The sequence below is a fragment of the Trichoderma evansii genome (assembly GCF_050947405.1).
Source record: "Trichoderma evansii strain SZMC 28006 chromosome Unknown GGI43scaffold_14, whole genome shotgun sequence".
NCBI classification, from domain to species: Eukaryota; Fungi; Ascomycota; class Sordariomycetes; order Hypocreales; family Hypocreaceae; genus Trichoderma; species Trichoderma evansii.
Window position 1 is genome coordinate 46144 of NW_028145192.1, and position 13947 is coordinate 60090.

Consider the following 13947-nt stretch of genomic DNA (forward strand, 5'->3'; position numbering starts at 1 on the left):
TGCAGCATTCAGACGCGAAATTAGAATAGTGGAACATACGCTGGAGGTTATCAGGATAGGCATATCCATCTAGGCGAAACGGTTAGAGTCCCGATTTATATCGAAGTAAGAATAAGGGCAGTGCCTGGTTTTGGCATGCGATAGATTTGATTTGGTCATTTAGGTAGTAGAATTACTATGACTTCTTCTTACGCAAATACATGTGAATACTATATACTATGTCGGAGCCACGTTAAGAATCATATCAGGGTATATATTACTATGATTCAGTTGCCGTCCCCCTTGTTATCCTTGATATCCTTCGCAGCCGAGCCTTTCAAAAACAGCTCTTTAAAGTCCGCGTTACTCTTTGCTCCTGATTTTGTGTCTTCGGCCGTAGACTTTACATTAGAAATTGGTAATATTCTTGGAGCAGGGAAGCCACCTCCACGCTTTGGACCTGGCCTCCCTAAAGCTGGTCGCCTAATCATTGACGACGGTATGAAGCTCTTCTCCGTGCTACCAGCTGGTTTGTCTTTGTTAGCCGAACTCTGGCTACGAGGGACAATACGATCTTGCACCCTCTCAGCCTTGGCATGGCGAAGATCGTCAAGAGAGCCGACTCGTAGCTTGCGGCCTTCAAACTCCATGTTGCTGAGTTGTAAGCTTGCCTTGCCCGCAGCGGAAGAGTCTGCAAATTCAATTTTTGCGCCGCCATGGCTGGGCTGGAGGACAAGCTTGACAATGGGTCCAAATGGCTCAACAAGTGCTCTCACTCGAGCGTCATTGACAGTGTCAGACAGACCCATGAGTGCGATGGTGCGTGCAGCAATATCGGCAGCAGTAGTGGAGCCTCCCATTGCTATGTCCCCCTCAGCATCCTCAGTCACCTGAGAGGTTGGAGTTGCGCGGTCGTTTGGTACGCTATGGGCCGTGGGCTTTACATTAGAAGGCTTTGAGATCTCAACCTGAAGGATTTGGTTGAAAAATTTAGTCTTATTCAACTCGGATGCGGCCTTTTCGGCTTCATCTTTTGTTTCAAAATCGAGGAACGCAAATCCGCGACCTTTTCCGTTGATGCTTCTGGGAACGTTTATTCTTGCAATGGTTCCGTATTTCGAAAAGACCTCGCGGATTTCTTCTTCCGTAGTTGAAGGGCTCAACCCTGAAACGTGAACTTCTCGGCCCTCGGCAACAGCACCTTCTCGGTTCTTCTTGCGGTTGGGATCTGAGTACTTAGCCAAGAGCTTGTACTTGCCGTTAAGTAGAGTGCCTTCTTTCGCCACGGCTTCGGCAGACGCATCGCTGTCACGGAAAGAGACGTAACAGAACCGACGATGCGAGTTCACCTTTAAGCTGGGCCATCGAATGCTTAAAATATCTCCACAGTCTTGAAACAGCTGGCGAATATATTTTTCATCGGCTGTAGGCGGGTAGTTGGCAACATATATCGTTAAATCATGGCCAGATTGGACGGTGAGCTGAGACTGGCCGAAGAACTTTCCATCCCTGAGCAATGCGGATCGAGCTTCATCCGGAGAACTAAATTCGATCAATGCCGTGGAAGATTGGCCATCCTTCTCTCGAACAAATGCCGTGATATTGTTTATGTGGCCATACTCTTTAAAGTATTGACGAAGCTTTGTTTGAGTGACCTCAGCGGGAAGATTCTTGACAATGACAGACGTATTTTCTCTGTCTCTTCGCTGCCCAGACTGAGCTTCGCGCACTTCATGGTCGCCCTTTTGGCGCTTGTTGTTGCCAGTGTCTTCTTGAGATTCGGCAGCATCTTCCCGTTTCCTCTTCGTCTGGCTTGGGGAAGCATTCTCTACAATGGCCCCGTCATGGTCTACCGCTGTCTGTGCGCTGTAATAGGCAGCATATGCAGCAGCTTTCTCCTCTTCTTCTAGCCTACGTCGCTTTGCAATACTGTTTTCGGCTTTTTGCACGATATCTGCCGCCCTGCGTACAGAATTTGATAGTTCATAGTCGTTACAGTGCTGCATGTAGACTTCTAGCACCTTTTCCGGCCAGTCAATTGTTGGTCGGTCCACAGCACGCTGAAGAACAGCGGTTGCAAGCACCGGTATACGGAAATTGCCACCTGCGGAAGAAGGCGTGGGACTGTTGGATGAGTTGGTAGAAGAAAAGATGAGCATCTCCCACATATAGTAGCGAAACCAGAAGTCATGGCTATCAGCATGAACTTGAGCCTTGGCCAGCTTGTTCCACTGCAATCTTGCCTCATCTATTGCTTTTTTCTTCTCGGTCAAGTACTGGATATAGATTCGCTCCAGCCGAAACTTCGGATCGCCCTGAAAGTTTTTGCCGTAGAGTCTCTTGCCTACAACCTCGACATCCTCCAGGGCGGCACTCAGGCCTACATCAGCCACGTCAACAGCCTCATCGGTAGCGCTTGCGTCCATTGCGGTGCGCTTGAGAAAGCCACACCAGGCCACATACATCTCGATCATACTCTCCATACCATGCTTGTATAGCTGATTTTCGCTCGTTGCGGCATGCTTGATTGACTCCACTTCAGAAAAATGTAATTTCGCCTCCTCTGCGCATAGAATTAACCTATTCCATAAGCGACCAGACCAGGGGCAATGCTGAACGGCTCGACGAAGGGCGTTGAGAAGAAATTCAGGGGCTTTCGCGTCGGCATATGAGGATGAGAGAAAGACGATGTGCTCGTGCCAAATCGATTCATCGGACGCGAATATTCCAGTCAAAGCTCTGGCATAAAGTCCACAGCAGAGGTTGAAGTTGATATCAGTGTCATCTTGGCCACCATCAACCTGTGCTGTCTCCCACTCGAGATATTCGATCATGGCCTTCTTTTGGACTTCAACGTCGTCGGCTCGGGACGCCTGTTGCAACTTGAGTTCGAAGGAATCTCGTTCACCCATAAGCCGCTTTGCGTCTTGAGACAGCCCCGTGATATCTTTCATCGATTCCTCCCATGCAGCTCGATTGTATTCCGATAAAAATGTCGAGTACATTTGTGACGTGTCGTCCCACGTGAGATGGGGCGTTATGAGTCGGTCACGGTAGAGGTGCGTAATGCGTTTGATGCCCTCTGGCGTTTTTGTTTTTTCCAGCAGTTCCATTTCGAGAGATACCCAGCGGTCCCAAAGAAGATGGCTATCATTGATCCGATACTTGATAGCCTCGTAGCCCTGCTGCCACAAGCCAAGGGCAGATTCAAACGAGAAAAGCTCACGACCCATCATCTGCTCTTCCTCTGGCCACCTAGCGGCATCAGACTGGCTATCCGCCCAAAGGGACCAGAAATAGTTGCAGTATGCTAGCCATATTCTCAAGCTTCCAGGCTCTGCGCCAACAGCGCGTTTGAAAAACTCGACGACATTTACGCGTTTCTCGAGGTCGGAGGCGTTGCGGATGGTTTCGTCGAGATAGGCCAGCCAGCTGTCCTCGCCTACAGGATTAGCCATGATCGCCTTCTTCGTCCTTTCTGGCAAGGCATCACAGGCCTGCAATGCACGCCAAGAGTTGCCGTAGAAATCCAAAGGTTGAACCGAGAGCGATTGGTTGCTAGGCTGGGTGGGAAGAGGCCGGCTCGGATGGTTGACGGCAAGCTATTTTCGCTAGAAGAGCTCTGTAGATGGGATCTGCAAATGTAATTGCTGATGGTGCCACTAGTGCGCTTGCCTTAGTACATACAGACATGGCTTGGGTACCTGAGCGGTACCTACGTTACTAGGCAAGATGGGTATGAAATGCACTGAATGCAGTGCACTGTTGCGACCTATAGCTACCGCCTAGGAGGTCCCAGGCAGGTCCTCTCCTGCTCTCATACGAGAGAGCGGATCGCCCAGTGAATACACCATTCCCGAGTAGTATAGCTGCAGCTAACAACGAAATCTACTAATTCAGGAGCAACATGCTTTTATACTGCCAGTAGCTATTCAAGGAGCTCGACTCTCTTTGCTTCTGCGAGATTTTCCTTGCTTCTTTAGCAGTTTGAATTAAATATATATATATATATATATATATATATATATATATATATATTTACTGCTTGGTATGGTCGCTTACACCAAAAAACATGGCAGTAGCTGGTTGCTTCACAGGGTAACAGTTCCGGCATTGATCAGGGCGTAGGCACGGAAGATTATTGCTGTTGCGAGTAGGTGGCAGCACTAATAATAACTTAATGTTAATTGCTAAAATAATGCACACGCAGGAACCAGGCGCTACCCGTGCTAGGCCTCGCATATTTGGCGATAGGCTGACACGCGACCTGCCTGTCTGTGCCGGACCCCAAGCCATACTTCGACGTTTCAGATCCCCCCTACTTTGCAGAATGAAGCAGGTACCCAGTCTGGCTAGGAGTCAGGCACCGCGGCCAGCAGCATAAACAGCTGTTTGCTGCGCGTTATTAGCGCTGGCTGGTGCTGAAGGTGGGACCCTGACCAGGATTGCATCCCTATCATCATTACCTGTAATGATCTACGGAGCCTAGCACGGAGCGCCAAATCAACTCCAGGCTCGGGGAAGCCTTCATCTTCCATCCTATCTTTTTTTAGGACTACCAGCCGACTCTTCATTCTTCTTTTCCTTCCCAAAGGTCTCTGCTGACCACCCACGCTCCCTACGACGTTATTGCGAATTGTACTTCTTACGCTCTTTTATTCTCTTGCCTGTCTTTCTCCCTTCTTGCGCCCCTTCTATGGCCATTCCTTCCGCAGATCTTCGATATTCTCACTAGACCGTTTCTCCCTTTGCTTGAGAGATTTGCATTCCACTCATTCAGCGTTATTCATTTTCTCGTGTATATTGCGCATTTCGGTGCAAGCCCGTTTTCGCTGCTGTTCGACCCGTGTGTGCTGGTAACTCTCGGTCGACGCCTTTTCAAATCTTCTTCTTCTGTATAGAACTTCCTCCTTGGCTCTGCGACGTTATATGAGCAAGAGAGAAAGAGAGAGAGACGTCTGGTAACCTCGGCCTGTCTTTCTCTCCAATTCGTTCATTCTCGACGACTACTCTCAACTTCATCTCATCCTTCTCCTCTCTGAGCGTGAGAGCCGCGACCAAAATCCACGTTTTCGAAATGCGATCCCTTTTTCCGGTGGTGCTTGGTGCACTGGGCCTGATCTTTGTCGATGGTGTTGTTGCCCAGGATACGCCGACTTGTGTGGTATGTCTATTCAACACAATGTTAAAGCTCTAGCAATTTCTGAGTTAACTGTAACAGCCGGCTTGTGCGAATCAAGTGAGAAGCCAATTCGCCCAATACTCCTGTACCAGTGCAGATGACGCTGCCTGTTTGTGCGCAAACGCCAATTTTGGATTTGGCGTGCGAGACTGTGGTCAGACTGGCTGCGGTTCTACCGATGTCCAAGTTCAAGCTTTCCTAGCTGGATCGTTTTGTCAGGGTAAGGGTTGAAAATACATTGATGTTGCGTCTCGCATGGCGCGAGTTTGATATTGGCTTTATACTCACTTGTGTATAGGCCAACAACTGGCATTCTCGGCTACCGGCGCTCAAGCTCCTCCAACTTCAAGTGCAGCAACAGGAAGCCCAGCTGCAACAACTCCAGCAGGTGCCACGTCTCCAGCCCCGACAGCTCCAGCCTCCAGCTCTTCGGTCCCAGCAGCATCGGTACCCCCGACTTCAGCGCAACCCACAGGTCCACCAACGACAACACCTCCAGCCTCAACAGGGCCTCCTACCTCATCTGCGCCAACGTCAACTGCTCCACCTCCAACTACCACCGGCGTAGTACGTCTCTCTGTATCATGTGAAATCGATTTTGTGAGATTGCTGACCTGAGATAACCATAGCATTCGGGAACATTTCCGTTTTCTAATTCTACTTCGTCTGCTGTCCCTTCCACCACGGTCCCTGCCACCACTTCTGCCACTTCTACTCCCACTTCTAGCGAAACGGCCGCAGCTGCTCCTGCTGGTGGTTCGGGATTATCTCAAGGGGCAGCCATTGGTATCGGAGTCGGAGTTGCGGGTGGCGTAGTTGCAATTGCCTTTGCTGCTGTTTTCTTGTTCCTCAGAAATCGCAATAGGCCTCATGCCTCTTTTGATATATCTCATCCCCCTTCCAACTCAGGGTCCGGACAAGGCGCTTTCGAAAAGTACTCGAATGATATCGAAATGGTTTCCAACCGGTACGAAGATATGGTGCCTCGGCAGCAGCCAAGGGTTATGGTATAATTGCGTGTCATTGTGTGCTGTAGTCTTCAAGCAGCTAGCTATCTGCACTCTGGTAGTGGGACTAGCTCATAATTGAAGACCAATTTTCGTCCACGTTCCATTTGTTTCGACTGCATGGATTATGTCGGAGGCTGTAATTGAACACTCAATTAAGGCGGTTGTCGAGACTAGACAAATTTTCCAAGAGAAGGTATCTGTGTAATGTGTTATCCGACATCTATTACCAAAAAATACACCGGTGGCGGGTAACGTCAAGCTAAAGCTGGGTTTATACATTCATAAAGTTGAGCGGTGCGGGAGCTATAACTGATAAAAAGTCTATCCAGTCACCCGACTGTGTTATTTCTTTTCGTTGTACATATATTGATACAGATACATGCTCATCGTCATGCTGACTCTATTGCTGGGTGAAATTTAAACAGATTTACTTCCTCTCTACCATGAATAATATGGTCTCTGGCCGTGCACTTTGCGGTTCGGTAGATGAACCCAAGGGCCTTTTTGTGCCTCCTTTGCCTTCTGCTCTTCGTATTCTCTGATTCTGGTTTTTTCTTCTTTCAGGATGACTGTAAAGCCTACACACGCGCACAGAGGTTAGCATATTCAACAAGCCTGTTTAATAATTTGATCAGTGGAACCAAATTGGCAGGAGATATCTTACTGGTACTTGGGTGTTGGATAATACCCATTCTTCCACGACCTTTATAGTCCAGCTCCTTTCCACGCCAGGGGCCTCGCCCAACCCATGACTGCGCAACGTATAGACGGGTCGGATCTACGATCTCTATCCACTTGCCATCCTTGGTTTGCACTTTTCGAGGCTTATCCAAAAGGTCGCCGTTGACCTTGCCGAGACCCATACCACGCTGGACAACCGCCATGTCTCGAGCCTCTTCCAGGTGATATTTAACCTCAGCTGCAAACTTCTTTTTTGACCACTGCATTTGCTGAATAGCTTCGTCAACTGGCTTTCCGGCAATCTGCCGTGCCAACATGACCAGCTTCTTGACGCTTGTTGGCATAAATTCGCTCTTGTGAAGCAGCTCTCTCTCTGTCATCTTTATCCTTTCTTCCCTGGTGATCTCTCCGTTCCGTCGAACCAATTGAATAACCTTTTTCCTCTGCCACCGAATGCGGCTCCGGGCATCTGGGTCGACCACCATCGCCAAACTCTCTTTCGTCCTCTCTTCTGATGCTGGGGCGGCAGGTGTTTCAGACGCCGGCTTCGAGGCCTCGATTTCGTCCTGGAAAATGTTGTCTTCCACTCCACCTCGCATGTTCCTCTGCAGGAATTGCTGTCGTTTCTTAGGATCGTCCAATTCGGAGGCTGATGGATCTTGGCCTTTGTCTCCAGAGTCCTTTGCGCCGGATTTACCCCAGCCCTTGAACATGTTGATCGACCATTTGTTACGGCGTTGAATTACCACGCCAGTACTTCCCTGAGAAACATTTTTTCCCGATGTCAGCAAGGAAGCTGAGGGAGATTGACCTTCATCCAGTTTACATATTAGCCAGCGTATATTGATTGATAGGTGAGCATTTCTTTTTTGGGCAGTGTCTTACTTGACAGCGCCAGCCGCCGAGAGGCCAGCCGTAGACTCATTGTTGCGGCGGTGCAGGAGCAGGCAGACAGAAGCTCAGCTTGCCAATTCAAAGCCCATTGAAGAGAATCTGCATCTAGCAGTTCTTTAATTCCTCCAAGACGTTAGCCACTAATAATTGCTAGCATCTAGCCTAAGAGACTCTTTTTCCTGCGCCCGATGATCCGCCGAACGAGCGGCATTGTGCCATCACGTGATTTTCCTTAGCGGGATTAACATCAGACCATACCATCGCTTGATCCGTACCAGATTCTACCTTTTGCTATACTGAATCCACTAAACAGCCAAACAACGCATCTCGAGGCTCCGGAAAAGCTTGGAAAGCTCTCAATTCAAAATGGCTATCGCTCCGATCACTGGCGTACGTCTATATCCCGGTCAATGGCGCAAACGTCGCAGTGAAATTGCTGCCGGCGCTGCTGCAAAGTTGCTCGGCTAGCTAACACATAGGATACAGATTCTGCGACGACAGCTCATCCTTGACCTCGGCATCGGTCTCGGTAAATAATACCCCATGGATATCCGCAAAGCTGTAATATAGCTCGGAGCTGTTGGACTTTTTACTTACGGCTCATTAGGATCTGGATTTATCATGGGAAACTGGTTCTGGTACGGTCTCGAATAGGAAGAATTTGTCAGAGTTGCGAGACGAGATGGTCTAACGATGGAATAGGTACGGCTACCACATGCCCCGAACCAACGGCCGAGACGAGTACTACGCCAAGAAGGAGGCCAGCCGAGCCGCCGAGCAAGCCCAGGCCTAATAGAGAGATGCTCTATCTAGAGGGGTAAACGGAGAGGGATGCGACATAGACCACTGCTGGTCAAATAGAGGTCAAAATACGATGTCAACAGTGTGTCCTTAGCTACTATAACATGGCCGCCGAGTGTATATCATAGTGGGCAGTTGCAGCTAGGTGAATTTTACTTAGACCAAAATGTCTCGGGGCGATATGACTCTCTTATCTTATGTGACATGACGTATTTATTGGGATGCCCTTGCAGAAATACTTAAAAAAGGAGCTCCCTCTTTTAAGAATCCTATCTAAATAAGCTGTATCCCTTACACTCTTAACATACCCAGACCACTTCGCCGGAATGTATACATCAGTCGTTACTATGATGAAGAGGGTATATGCATCTTCCGGCAGTCTCGAGAGCTTCACGGCCAACCCAAAAGTCCACATCACGTAGTGTAGCTGCCAGTTCGGTGAATATATCATTCGCTTGCTAAATCAAATGCTATTTTGCGCGGCATTGCGGAGAGAATCGGGGCGAAGCTCCTCAATTGTATACTCACCCCTGCTTGGCGCTGGTCATATTAATGGCGCCGGCGCCGAGAGCTTTCTTGTAGGAGAGCTTGCAGTCCTTTTGTCATTTGCAATTTGCAATAAGAAAAGCTGCAACTTCACGGCGATGCCTCATCTGGGTCATGCCAGTTTGACGACCACTGGTGCGGCTTTGGCGGCTCTCTAGGTTTGGCTCCTTCTAAGCTACTATCAGCTTTGGCCCTCTCCTTTTCCCATGCCGTAGTCTCCACTGTGAATGTGCCCTTTTTATCTTTACACCTGAGACAGCTGTTAGTTATTATAGAGCTATGCAGGGAATTTCTCGATAAACAAGAGTCTCAATAGTTCAATTGAAGTGTCGTAAATAACAGCAGCCCAAGCAGTGGCGGGGTGATATTAGTGATATGGTGGGGGTAGCAAACTCGGAATTTTTTTACCTGCGAAATAGCCGGTCTACAGCATAGCATCGAACTGGACTGTCGCGCGACAGCGGTCGCTCGACCTCGCACTTGTACTGCAGCATCTGCAGAAGCTCACAGGCCGATAAGTCAATCTTACGGGACACGCTGCCCGCGCCCTCGACCTTTCGACGCCGACCCGAAGCATCCTGCTGGATCCTCTCTGGCAGCTCCGAGGCGGGAAATGAGCGGCACGGCGGCGTCATCTGCAGCCCACGCGTCTGCGATTATCTTGATTGCTGAAAGAAGCGATGGAGTCAATGGGTGGGCAGCTGCTGAGAGCTGTGGAGGAGGCTAATTTGGAGGAGGTGAGTTGTGAATTGAGGTTTGGACCCTTTGCACTGTAAGAAGTTGAGTTTGTGTAAATGAGAACGCTGGGGCCGAGGATCATATTATGGGAGCTGCGCAAACACCGCCAAGACAGCTGCTGAGCATCACCACATTCGCAAATATCTCCTTTTAGCGGGGTGTTGAACGAAATGACAGCTATTTTCCATAATGAGAAAAAAGAATTGAAAACAAAAAGAAAAGTCATCCGTGTCCCGCACGCCTACAGTGGCGAGACTTGAAGATACCAATACTAGTTCTCGACAGGCAACCCCTGATAAACTCCCTCATATGTTCTCTCAGTAAATAGAATTAGAAATAAACCGCAAGTTTTGAAACTAATAGCGAGGCCTCATCTTAGATACTTGACAGTCTTCGCGCAGCTCTTCCTACCCAGACAGCTCAGAATGGTGGAACTAGCACCAGACGCATCAAAACCACACACCTGGATGATCTCGACCAACTTGCTGCTCGACAGTTTCGAGCTACTCAAGCTCCCACCGTATCCATCTCTGGGCGAAGTCTTCCATTAGTATACAAGATAATATCAACGCTCGTCTCACCACCTCATTCCATGGCACTGTTTGTCCTCGATTTTGACGGCCGCTTCGATGCCACTCGCCTCACATGCACCGAAGATGACCTGCAACACGTCTACGTTCAACAGCCACCATATAGCGAAGGATCTAATACCAACGCCGAGCATATCCGATCACTCATCGCAGATGCCGAGCACTTCATGATCTACGAAGACTCCTCAGCGGCGTCTCGCACGCGGGAATGGTGGGGCACCATTGTTCTAGGCGGACTGGGAGCAGGTGATCTGGTTGCCGGGTGGAAGGGCTGGCTTCACGTTGAACGTGATAATGTCCCAGAGTATTCTCTCAGAGTGACCTTGGAGGAGGCATTTGAGAGACGCTCTGATAGGCAAGACGTGGTTGATAGAACGGGATGGGCCGCAGCCTCACAGTGGGGGAGGTTTACTTTTGAAGAATGATAATACTGAATCGCAGAGCCTGATCAATAGGCTGTGGCCACTACGAGTTTCACACAAACTTATTACTGAGCAACAATAATAATGATGAAATAATCTATAAATAAATGTGAAAGGCTATCTAGACCATGTCTAAAATCTTGTTTATGATAAAATCTAAAATCATTCTGTGAAACGTTTGGGGTATATGAACTGTGTTTCAGATTCAACTGGATAAAAGGAAGGCATAGCAAAAAGAAAGAAAATGAGAAAGAGGGAAAAGGGAAAAGAAAGAAAAGAAGAGTAAAAGAAGAGAAGAGTAGTCGCCGAAAAGGCAAATAAAGAAGTCTCAAATCATGTCGCATCATGAAACCAGTATAGTCAATTTTTTTGTTTCCAACTCCAAATACTCCATCTTATCATGTCTTTCGAATTTCAAGTCTGTCATAACTCATACAGAGATGAGCATGTCCTCGTCCAGAACAGCTGCGTCATTCTCAGCAAATTCTGGCTGGCTTAGGACACTTTGCTTGAGCGATGAGGTAACTTTCTTGCGCATCTCGCGCTGAAGGCCGTGATTTACTGCATCAAGAACGTTGGTTACCGTAGCGCGAGGCTTGTACGCCGGCTCTGTTCCCTCTTGGTATACACCTGTTTTCACCAAGATGCTATACCAATCGTTTTCAGCAACCTCATTGATGGCATTGGTGCCACGAATGTCGCTTTCCGGTGTATCGCCAACGAAGTACACCGTCTGTGGAGGACCAGAAATGCCATGCTCAGTGGTTCGCCACGTTTGCATCAATCGCTCAGCAAACTCAAAGGTAGAGACTTGAGGCTTGCCAAAGGCGTGTGTGTGTAGCTTGCCTTTGCCTTCTGTGAGATCTTTGAAGGTGATCTCAAACATACGTCTGAGAGCGCCCATGCCGAGACGAACATGCTCGTGGGCAGCAGACCAGACAACATCGTTATGAGAGAAGTAGAATGTAGGACCCTCGTCGAAAGTCTCGCTGCGAGTTCCAAGCCGACCGCCTTGGGACATGGCTACATCCAGCATGATCTGAATATCGCCGGCCCAGTCTCGAGAGTCAGCGAATACGAAGACGGCGTCGATGACCACGTCATCAAAGTCTCGCTCACGAGAGTTCTTGAGCTCTTCAGGGGTCAACTTTCGGAATGGTGTTGTGGCAGCATTGTGCTTGATGATATCTCCTGGTGTAACGACATCTTTAAAGCCGTATCCTTCGGCAACCAGGCGGCATTTTTCGCCCTCGCCTCCAACAACGAGGACTGTCTTATACTTTTCGGCCATTTCCCTCATGGGAGTATGTCCGCAAATGAACTGTCCAGGCTTGATTTCGCGCTGAAGCTGGCGTGATAGATCTTGGCAGCGCTCTTCCTCAGTCTTGCCACCGCCATTGGTCAGAAAAATGTGAGGTCTGGAGAAGTCGCATGTTAGTTGAGTTAGGAAGTAATAAGGTAAAGTGAAGATCAACTTACATTTTCATTCCATATTCGTTTTCTCCATCTAGGACCTTCATAGCCTCAATGGCTTCTGGAATGGGATTGCCGCCCCGAACGAGCACGCCGTCGATATCAAATGCAAATACAAAAGAATCGGCAACGGCGCCAGACTCATCAACAGATATGGGGGTGGGGATGCTGGAGACACTATCTCTAGAGCTGACAGATGCTAGCTCTGGAGAGCTAGGTAGCGAGTCTGAGTCTGCTACTCTCTCGTCGAGGTCTTTCTTAACTGTGGCAACATGATTGTAGAATTCGTTCTGCTGCTCTTTACTTAGAAACGCCATGATGGAGGATATATGGGTGATGTGTTTCAGAAAATAAGAATGAAGTTTTGAGAATGGCGTGTATTAATCGTCAAAGCAGAGTCGAAAGGGTACTGTGAGTAGCTGATGCTCTTGTGGGTTTGATGATTCTACCGTCATGAACGGTGAGACTACCCAGGGTCTTTATAGATCTCGCCCTTCTCTCTCTTCCACCTCATGCTGCCACCCCTCGGTGCCTCCAGCACTTCTGGACATCTCTGCGTGGTTCCACTCGAAACCCGCCGTAGCACCTTCGAGTCATTTTCTCTCCAGGTTTTCCGCTCGCATTTCGCCAAAAAACAGTGGAAAGCTGCGATATGTCTCCAATTGTTTATCCACCCTCTGGTTCCACCCGCTTGAAAATTGCGGGCTGCGGTATCGAGAGGTGACGGCGCTGTGGAGAAGCTTGGCGTAGCAACTACGTAGCCAGGTTCAAGAGGCTGAAGAGGCTTGCGGTCTGAAGTGAGGCTTGGAGGGAGCTAGCCCAGGAACAAAGAGCCTCAGGGCTGTGGTAGCAAAATGGCGGGCGCGATGACATGTGATTAGTGACTACTTGGAAGCCTAGAAAGATTCTAGGTACCGCGCCGGGGCGTACGTCATACTAGCTGCACTGTTACACACTTATCGCAGTACATAATTCTATTCCTTTTCTTGTACGATTACCAAGTTCTTCCTTATCATCGCTACACGTGGAATCCATGGCCCTGTATTAGTCGCGGATCCTTGCCACTTACGTCGAAACAGCCAAATGCGAATGGCGCACTTAGTGGCAAACGCCATAAAACATGCAACGCAGATTTGCAATCGCGTTTCCATTAACTGGAAAGCGGGCGCCCCTCGAAAGCACTCATGTCATTCAGCGGCATTTAATGGCGAATGATAACGAGTGACCGATAAGGGGCCGCTTTGCCAAATGGCGCTGAGGTGAGGTAAAACGGCGATCTCATGTGAAGAGGCGCCGAGAACCCCTGGGCTGTATGACTATGTGGTGGGAGGGCAAGGCATCTTACTGGACTGAAGGGAAGAAAAATTTTACAGATGGAAAAAAAGAACAAAAAGATAAGCAGAGTCGGTGTAAGAGATTGAACAGATCACCTACATCGTAGATCTAAGTGATATCTCAGAACTAGATGCTTGCTTACAGGGTAGGGAACAAGCCGTGAGAGCTGTTGCTACCAGTTCATGAGTCAGGTATTGATCGATTACCTCACCTAAGCTTCAACAGTATCTGGGGAGAGGTCGATGGCCCCATGGAGTCCTTAATAAGAGTCTCTGTATTAAAAATTGAGACACGGA

At 48.8% G+C, this 13947-nt stretch overlaps 7 protein-coding genes across 7 annotated transcripts; 3 read left to right on the forward strand and 4 right to left on the reverse strand.

Annotated features, from left to right (window-relative positions):
• Window positions 1–2: 2 nt before the first annotated feature.
• GGI43DRAFT_84839 (U6 snRNP complex subunit PRP24) lies at window positions 3–3700 on the reverse strand. Its single transcript, XM_083210402.1, has one exon. It carries the CDS (start codon window positions 3435–3437, stop codon window positions 267–269), a length of 3171 nt encoding a protein of 1056 aa, XP_083059073.1. The 5' UTR covers window positions 3438–3700; the 3' UTR covers window positions 3–266.
• A 966-nt stretch (window positions 3701–4666) lies between these two features.
• GGI43DRAFT_84972 (uncharacterized protein) lies at window positions 4667–6207 on the forward strand. Its single transcript, XM_083210404.1, has 4 exons — window positions 4667–5143; window positions 5201–5381; window positions 5460–5728; window positions 5791–6207. Exons 1-4 carry the CDS (start codon window positions 5057–5059, stop codon window positions 6172–6174), a joined length of 921 nt encoding a protein of 306 aa, XP_083059074.1. The 5' UTR covers window positions 4667–5056; the 3' UTR covers window positions 6175–6207.
• Window positions 6208–6609: 402 nt separating this feature from the next.
• GGI43DRAFT_385014 (mitochondrial 54S ribosomal protein uL22m) lies at window positions 6610–7565 on the reverse strand (the record flags this gene model as incomplete). Its single annotated transcript, XM_083203594.1, has 2 exons — window positions 6610–6749; window positions 6836–7565. 2 exons carry the CDS (start codon window positions 7563–7565, stop codon window positions 6610–6612), a joined length of 870 nt encoding a protein of 289 aa, XP_083059075.1.
• A 547-nt stretch (window positions 7566–8112) lies between these two features.
• GGI43DRAFT_385015 (cytochrome c oxidase subunit VIIa) lies at window positions 8113–8539 on the forward strand (the record flags this gene model as incomplete). Its single annotated transcript, XM_083203595.1, has 4 exons — window positions 8113–8136; window positions 8233–8275; window positions 8354–8384; window positions 8449–8539. 4 exons carry the CDS (start codon window positions 8113–8115, stop codon window positions 8537–8539), a joined length of 189 nt encoding a protein of 62 aa, XP_083059076.1.
• Window positions 8540–9090: 551 nt separating this feature from the next.
• On the reverse strand, window positions 9091–10075 carry GGI43DRAFT_84964 (uncharacterized protein). The gene is made up of 2 exons (XM_083210403.1): window positions 9502–10075; window positions 9091–9343 (listed from the first exon to the last, which is right to left on the reverse strand). The coding sequence occupies exons 1-2, from the start codon at window positions 9726–9728 to the stop codon at window positions 9184–9186; spliced, it is 387 nt and encodes a 128-aa protein (XP_083059077.1). The 5' UTR covers window positions 9729–10075; the 3' UTR covers window positions 9091–9183.
• GGI43DRAFT_408441 (uncharacterized protein) lies at window positions 9500–10924 on the forward strand. Its single transcript, XM_083206359.1, has 2 exons — window positions 9500–9830; window positions 10211–10924. Exons 1-2 carry the CDS (start codon window positions 9774–9776, stop codon window positions 10844–10846), a joined length of 693 nt encoding a protein of 230 aa, XP_083059078.1. The 5' UTR covers window positions 9500–9773; the 3' UTR covers window positions 10847–10924.
• Window positions 10925–13181, reverse strand: GGI43DRAFT_408442 (HAD-like domain-containing protein). Its single transcript, XM_083206360.1, has 2 exons — window positions 12323–13181; window positions 10925–12261 (listed from the first exon to the last, which is right to left on the reverse strand). The coding sequence occupies exons 1-2, from the start codon at window positions 12631–12633 to the stop codon at window positions 11274–11276; spliced, it is 1299 nt and encodes a 432-aa protein (XP_083059079.1). The 5' UTR covers window positions 12634–13181; the 3' UTR covers window positions 10925–11273.
• Window positions 13182–13947: the final 766 nt, after the last annotated feature.

Bases quoted from the DNA above. Each gene is read 5' to 3' on its own strand.
- GGI43DRAFT_84839 (XM_083210402.1), bottom strand. From the start codon at position 3,437: ATGGCTAATCCTGTAGGCGAGGACAGCTGGCTGGCCTATCTCGACGAA.
- GGI43DRAFT_84972 (XM_083210404.1), top strand. From the start codon at position 5,057: ATGCGATCCCTTTTTCCGGTGGTGCTTGGTGCACTGGGCCTGATCTTT. The intron at 5,382-5,459 runs GTAAGGGTTGAA...ACTTGTGTATAG, and splicing joins AGCTGGATCGTTTTGTCAGG to GCCAACAACTGGCATTCTCG. The intron at 5,729-5,790 runs GTACGTCTCTCT...AGATAACCATAG, and splicing joins CTCCAACTACCACCGGCGTA to CATTCGGGAACATTTCCGTT.
- GGI43DRAFT_84964 (XM_083210403.1), bottom strand. From the start codon at position 9,728: ATGACGCCGCCGTGCCGCTCATTTCCCGCCTCGGAGCTGCCAGAGAGG. The intron at 9,344-9,501 runs GTAAAAAAATTC...CAGCTGTCTCAG, and splicing joins GTAGACCGGCTATTTCGCAG to GTGTAAAGATAAAAAGGGCA.
- GGI43DRAFT_408441 (XM_083206359.1), top strand. From the start codon at position 9,774: ATGGAGTCAATGGGTGGGCAGCTGCTGAGAGCTGTGGAGGAGGCTAAT. The intron at 9,831-10,210 runs GTGAGTTGTGAA...GCCTCATCTTAG, and splicing joins AGGAGGCTAATTTGGAGGAG to ATACTTGACAGTCTTCGCGC.
- GGI43DRAFT_408442 (XM_083206360.1), bottom strand. From the start codon at position 12,633: ATGGCGTTTCTAAGTAAAGAGCAGCAGAACGAATTCTACAATCATGTT. The intron at 12,262-12,322 runs GTAAGTTGATCT...CGACTTCTCCAG, and splicing joins AACGAATATGGAATGAAAAT to ACCTCACATTTTTCTGACCA.